We start from the raw sequence: 7,717 nt of genomic DNA on the forward strand, positions 1-7,717 counted from the left end.
TAACATTTAGACACATTAAATTAGTTAGGTTTCAAAATTTTATGCCCAATTCCACCATTAAAATAGTGTAGTTGAGATGTGAGATTGAAAAAACAATGGGTCGTCATCCTTATAGTTTATTATATCCTCAAAAGTTTGGCTGAATAGAAGAATTTTGTAACGACTAGATTATTATTCTTGAAGAGCTTTATACTAGAAAATTTTATATTCGTATTCTAATTTTATTTTTACGTTATGTATTTATTTTGAAAGTATTTTTGTTTTCATAAACTCTTGTTACAAATTTTAAACATTAAGATTAAATAACATCCTTCTCTTTGGATTTTTCAAAATAAAATTTGACAACATTATTCTGATATAATTGTGATAAAATACACATTTGATAAAATACACATTTGTAAATAGACTCAACTAATTTATTTATATTAAAGTTAAATAGACCACATCCAACAACAACATAGTATTAGTCAAGAACACATTTTAAGTCCATTAATTCTTATCTGTTATCTACTTTGCAAGTCATTTTTGAGTGTGATTTGAAAGTTTGAATCAATCCAAAGAAACTATTTTGGAATGTAAGGGGGTAAGTGAGGTTTTCTTATTAAATGAGATGCCAAGAAGTTAATTTTCTTATCAAATTTATTTATTTTGAAAACTAGCACTCAATCTCCATATCAACCCTATTATTCTCCTTTTAACACTATTCTTGTCATTTGAGTTTCTTTAATAGGTTAATTTACATTTAGAAATGAGATAACTTCTGATAATATCACAAAATTTTGAAGATATCATAATAACTTTATTAATTAATTAAGGTTAGAGTGAATTAAAGTTTGAATGCTAATTATCAAAAGATAATATTGCTTTAAAGCTTTTGAATAAAGTTTTTATTGCGAGCAATCTAAAATTCACTGGTTGAATTAAGATTAACCTAATGGTTTGAATTACGAATTAGTATTACTCAATATAATGGTTTGAATACGGATTAGATAAATAATTGGATTTAAGCTCACCCATAAGTTGATAAAATGGTTTTTTAAAACTTAAGAAACAAGTTATTTTGGCAAAGTTTGTATTTGATACCTAAGTATAGGAGAGCAACAAGACTCATTACCACGATGACATGCTTGCGTTCATGACATTTAAATAAAGAAGATATATTTCCATAGAAAAGCATCATTACAAGATCTCTATTTTACAACAGATATATTTGTTTTCAAAATCTATCAAATATAAAAAAAAGCTACAAGTTCATAAGATAGGGTTGAGTGTATTACTGAGCAAGGATTGCAAAGGTTTCTCCATGGACTCTTCTTCTTCATCTTCACAATGTTCATCAAAGAACTCGCTCAACGCAGAGATCACAGCCTGCCTCCAATCGAGAAAACAAATATTAGATCGGAGAGAACAATTTGACGAAAGAAAAGCATATAGTGTGATTTCTTTTCTTTTTATCTTTTGCTAAAATTTAATAATGATTTCTCACCTTCAACAAATATGAGAGAATTGTTTTCCTTTACTTAGTCTTGGATGCAACAAAATTTGCCAATCTTCTTCTTCACATTCATTGACCAGTCACCTACCTTCAAGTTAGTTACTACACAAGACTGGTGTCATTCTGCAGTCAAATCATGATTTAGGGTTCGCCAGATGCAGCGGTTGAGGAATAAGTAGGTTTTGTGCGATTCAAACTGGGCTAGGGACCAGCTCTGATGTACTTCTCTTTCTGCTTCCATTTTCATCTTCGCCGTATTGATCACTTCTAGTACTGTTGCTTCCGCCTCCAGATCTCATTCCGGTAAGAGTTAAAGGAGAATTTTTTAAATTTATAACCTCCATAATGGAACCACCTTCAGAAGACATTTCTGGACCTGAAAAAAGCTTTTTAAGCGGACTGCGCTGACAGACAATCCGTCCCTTGTTCCATCCAGGAAAAACAAATGATGACGATACATTGTCCCTTAGAAAATAGTAGGCAGCTTTCGCAATTGGATAATCCCTTGTTATCGAGCTCTTTTCCATTTGCCCCCGTCTGCCCAACACAAGTTTGCTTATTGTTAGCCAGAAATCAAACAATGCCTACTGATTAATTTATGCATACATGAAGAAGATGAAGATAAACTGCGCCATTTGCAAACACTTTTTCTGTCAAATGATCAGACGAGACCACATTTGGAAACAAAGCTTACACAGACACATGTTTGAAAATTTATTGCCTGGATTCAGATGTAGAAAGTAGAAACAGGAAGTATTTCCCAATATGCCCATTTATCACTCAGTTTAGTTAGGCCTTGTTGATGAAGGGTTAATCCAAATAACCCCTTATCAAACATACTCATGGATTCTTTACTAAACAAAGAGGTTAAACTAGATGAATGAGATGATGGGAAATGCAAAATGTAACAAATCAAGCTTTGAGCATATAAATGCCAACTCATTCCCCCTCCAAATGCACTAAATGATTCTAAGAGGTGAAGAAGCCTGGAAACAGAAACCGGAAATAGCATAACAAAATCGCCTTTTTGGAAGGTGGTATTTTGTCACAATCACATATTCGAAATATACCAAAATAAAAGGTGAAAGTGATTTTGTTTGCATTTGGTGTGAAAATGTGATTAAACTTTTTTAGTACAAAATGTGTGAAAAGTTGTCATTTTTTATTGTGTTACAGGAGAAAACTTGATACCAAAAGGGAATATATAAGGGAAAAAAACAGAAAATGAAAGATGAATAATAGCAGGGAAGAGACAGCTTACACAACAACAGCAGTAGCTAACTGAGGTAAATCCTCTCCACTTTCAAACATTTCATACATATCTTTAAGCCAAACTGATATGGCAGTCGATGCACCACCACCCCACATCCTGCAGAACGACAGCTCAATGTTTATAACCAAAATACTATTGAATACCTAATACTCTAATGAATGGCTAATAATATACCTGTGTACATCCACAGACCAAACAAGTTTGTTTTTTCTAAACAACTCAGGGAATAGACCCCTTTTTGTTGCTTCACTGAGAACTCTAGCAGCTCGTTCTTTTTGCCCCAACCACCAAAGTGCTTCTAGAAGCGCATTATAGAACCTCATCCCCAAACCACAGCCTTCGGAATTCAGTTTGTCAAATACATATTCAACCATCTGCCAGTTTGATTCATCATCATAATCCCCCTTTATCATCTGCCCAATCACTTGATGTATGTTAGATACCCGATTCGTAAGCATCTCTTCTAACAACGCGTATGCATCATCCAACCTGTAAATTTCGATATTATTCATTTCATCCTTAACAATCAATGGAAAAGAATGAGACCATGTCTTTATTTTCTGTGGGAGGCGAACACAACATCCCACTGTCATTGACCTCCCACTTCAGTCAAGGTACTTTGAATAGAAATTGAACTTGATACCTCATCTATACCACTTGAGTTACCCTTAGAGATATGAGGCAAGACTTCTTGCTTCATTTTTGTGGGATTGTCAAATGATATGAAAATATGAAAGTCAAAGGAAGACTTATAAGGAAGGAAGAAGATTTCTATAAGGTTACAAATACATGTGACTTATATAGATCTGATGTTTAAAATTCAAGTTAGATGATTTTAATGAAAACTGCACTGTCTGCACAGTTTGAAATGCATATCCAACACTATTATAACTAGAGTACTAGATTTAGGCCTGGTTTGATGTGGGTTATTTAGATTAACCGGATCATGAATAGTCAACATCATTCAAATTATCAAACAAAATACAAAAATACCATATCCTTTTAAAAAATAATAATATTCGTTTCTTGCTGCAATCATAATTATGGTTATGGTTATGGTTATTCAGATAACCCAAGATCTTTACTTTTCGCTCTCAGACTTTAGGGTTGCATAAAATTCATTGACATGAGAATCAACTCTTCATCAGGAAGATGATCAAAGCATCATGCAAAAGAAAACTATGAAATAATAGAGGAAATTCTCACCTGTCACTCTTTGCATAAACAGCCAGCATCATACAATAACACATAACACTTGGTGATATGCCGAGTGCCCTAATTTCCTGAAATTGCTCCTCACCCTCATCAACTAGACCAGCAATGCAGTAAACACTCAACACTGCTTCAAGAGTACATTCATCAGGATCACATCTGACTTTCTCCATCTCAACATAAGTTTTTATAGCTTCTTCAAACTGGCCACCCTGTCTATATCCTTCTATCAGACCATTAAAAGTATCCCTATTCTGAGCAACACCTAAATCCTGCATTCTCGACAAGATAGCTTCCAATTCCTTATATAAACCCCCTCTAGCAAACGTGTGAATCAACGAGTTATATGTTTCTATAGTGGCCACACTTCCCATCTCATTCATCGTGTTAAACGCAACAAGAGCTTCTTCATATAATGCAGCCTGTCCATACGACTCGATAGCCCCAGTAAAAGCCTTTGAACTTGGAACTAATCCTTTCTCATTAATGTGAAGCAAAATCTTTTTCGCATCCTCTTGAAGTCCTCCTTTCCCGCAAGCAAAAATCAAACCCTCGTATGTTTCCATATTTGGCTCAACATTCTCTTCCACCATATCGTGAAACAATGTCACCACCTCCTTGAAATAACCACCTTCTCCGAAAACTTGGATAAGAATATTATAAGTAGCAGCATCTGGCTCTGTGTTACTTACCTTCATCTCGAGAAAAAGCTCACGAACATCGTCATACCTTCCATGTTTTCCATAAAGATTTAGCAAAATACTGTATGTAGCTGCATTTGGCATGCAACCAGCTTCCTGCATTTGTCGAAATACATCCATTGCTTCTTTGATCGACCCTAAATGAGCATAAGCTTCTAATAACACGTTGTAAGAAGAAATCTCAGGCAAATTTCCTCCAGATTCCATCTCCCTGAGTAACTCAGAAACCTTTTCGAGTTTACCTAATTTCCCAAACGTGTCAACTAAATAACTGTACGTAGTGATATCCGGTAAAACTCCTCCTTCATTCATCGTCTTAAACACCTTCTCTGCTTCATCTCCTAAACCCCTGCTGGCACAAGCACTGAGCAAAGTGTTGTAAGTCACAAGATCAGGTTGTATTCCTTCATGTCGCATTTCCGCAAACAACCCAAGCAAGCCTTCCCAATCATACCCACCTCTTGCACAGGAGTTAATCACAGTATTATATGTCAAAATGCTAGGAGACACTCTTTCTCTCTTCATCCTCTCTAGTAGTTCTAACGAATCTTCATACTGACCGTTCCTTCCATAGGCGTTGATGATTGCAGTGTAGGAGAACACACTTCGGATAACTCCCTGGCTAGGCATTTCATCAAACACCTCAGCACACTTATCAAGAAGACCCTCACGACCGAGAACGCCGATCATAATAGTGTATATATGTTCGTTAGGCTTACACCACATCTGACGTTGCATATATTTAAACAGGCGAAGGGATCTTTGCCAATCGCCTCGAGCGGCGAATTCCTTGAAAACGAGGGAGAAATCGTTGAGGCTAAGTTTGTTCCTGAACGAATCGAGGCATCTTGCTATGCTACCTCGAGGTGGAAGACTTGATAGTTTGTTGATTAACGTCTCTACGTCGTAGCTATACTTACCTTTCTCGACGGTTACCGAAGGATTGCCAAGGACTAACTCTTTAGACTTTGCCCTGACCCTAAGGCCACCTGAGTTGAGGAGACGTCGCTCGCCAGCGAAATGGAGCTTCTTGAAGGGAAATGAGAAGTCAATTTTGCTTGGTCGGAAGATTCCACCGCCAGACCGTGGAGGGAAGCTTGAGAGTGAAATACAGTTGGGTGAGAAAGCAATTCCGGGCATTTCTTTCAATTTGGTATGAGATACAGCATCAGATGGAAGCGCCGGAGATTGTAAAGAAGGCGGCGTATGTATCTCTCTTTTCTCCGGTCAGAGAGAAGCTATGGCCCTGCGTGATTGGATGTGGAGAGTGAGCGGGGGTTTAACTACGAAGGTTGAAGATGAAGCTTTGTATCTGGATAACAGTGGCAAATGTCGGATTTACTACCAGTTTTCTATTTATTTTTTGAAGTTATATATGAAATAAAATTTCAAAGGATTTACAACCTTCAAATATTAAAAATAATAGATTTACATATTCTTTCTATACGTATAATTTACGGGAAATTTGACGAAATAACATGATAATAGAGTTATTTCCAAATTTAGCATATGTCAGATAATATTTGTAGATAATATTTGTAAATGTAACATTTTGTCAGGGAAAAAAACCCTTTTATCCCTAAAAATAAAAAAATAACATTTTTCCTTTCAGTTTCTTTTCTTTTCCTTTTCCCTCTCTCCTCGTTTTAGTTTCTCCCTATCCTTCTCTCTCATTTCAGTTTCTCCCCCGGCCCGACGATCCAAGCGAAGCAACGAAGGAAGGAAGCCGATCGATCAACTCCCCGAGTCAACGTCGGATGCCTTCATCATTCAAGTGAGTTATGCCCGTTTTTCTGTCGTTTTCCTTGCATGCATGCTGAAATGGAGAATGGTTTAGGGTTTTAGCGTTTAGTTTAGGGTTTTATGGGTGACTAAATGGTTTAGGGTTTAATATACATATGTTGCAGGCGTCGCAGACGAAAATGCATATGTCGTGTGCAAAGATGCATCTTTCGTCTGCGAATATGCATCTTCGCTTGCGACAAATGCATTTTCGCAGACGAAAAATACATTTTCGCAGACGACAAATGCATTTTCGCCTACGACAGATATCTTATTTTGCTTCTTTGGTATTTGTTTTCATTAGTTTGACATAATGTTTTTTTGCAGATGGCACCAACCAAAAGCAAAACTAAAACAAAATCCGCCAAATCCATTATTGAGAACTTTCCTAACCGTGTTTCATAGAAATCCACTTTTACCTGCTTGTTAAAGACGAATGACAAGTTTAATGACCTTGGTCTTATGGATAGGGCTTTGCAGACTCAATTCCAGCATATATTGAAAGCCCCGACGGTAATTTTCTCAAGAACAACAATCCATCAGATGTTGATGAGAAAAAGTAACTCCAATTCGAAGGGGATAAGTTTCCTGGTTAATGGTCAGAAGCTCTTCTAGGGCATGAAGGAATATGCCTTGGTGATAGGCCTCAACTTTGGAAGATTTCCTGTGGTCGAAAATTGGGACGTTGAAGAATGTCCACCTCTAGTCCGCAAATATTTTTGGGGGAAAACGATTGTTAGAGTGAATAAGGTTCAAACAACTTTTCTCTGATGCTATGATAAGGAGGATTCATGGAAGATGGGGCTCATAAACCTGATTTACTAGTGTCTTTTCGGATCTGATAATAGGAAGGTCAATTTGAAAATTTTCAGCATGGTGTAGGACATGGTGATTTCCTTCAATTTCCATGGGGAAAGGTGTTCTTTAGTTTAACCCTGAAGGGTATTGACAAAGACATGAAACATCTCTGTGAGGTATATCTAGCAAAGAGGGAAACCTGCAAGGGGAACTGTGATGTCGCTTATACTATTAGTGGGTTCGCAATAACCTTCCAAGTTTGGACCTATGAGGTTATCAAGACATTTGTCCCCAAATTTGCGGATATGACTGAGGAACAACCTACATGCCCAAGGATATTGCTCTATACAGCCTTTAGGAGCAACACCAACACTATCCAAGAGGTATCCACTGCCCTCCTAAAGTGCAATGTGTTTAACAAGATTGATGAGTTTGAGGAGGAGAAGATGAACTACT

At 36.7% G+C, this 7,717-nt stretch overlaps 1 protein-coding gene across 1 annotated transcript; it reads right to left on the bottom strand.

Annotated features, from left to right (window-relative positions):
* Positions 1-1,138: 1,138 nt before the first annotated feature.
* On the bottom strand, positions 1,139-6,008 carry LOC124929000 (pentatricopeptide repeat-containing protein At1g74850, chloroplastic). The gene is made up of 5 exons (XM_047469253.1): positions 3,975-6,008; positions 2,943-3,257; positions 2,757-2,864; positions 1,487-2,032; positions 1,139-1,368 (listed from the first exon to the last, which is right to left on the bottom strand). Exons 1-4 carry the CDS (start codon positions 5,819-5,821, stop codon positions 1,687-1,689), a joined length of 2,616 nt encoding a protein of 871 aa, XP_047325209.1. The 5' UTR covers positions 5,822-6,008; the 3' UTR covers positions 1,139-1,368; positions 1,487-1,686.
* Positions 6,009-7,717: the final 1,709 nt, after the last annotated feature.

The sequence above is a fragment of the Impatiens glandulifera genome, chromosome 3 (assembly GCF_907164915.1).
Source record: "Impatiens glandulifera chromosome 3, dImpGla2.1, whole genome shotgun sequence".
NCBI classification, from domain to species: domain Eukaryota; kingdom Viridiplantae; phylum Streptophyta; class Magnoliopsida; order Ericales; family Balsaminaceae; genus Impatiens; species Impatiens glandulifera.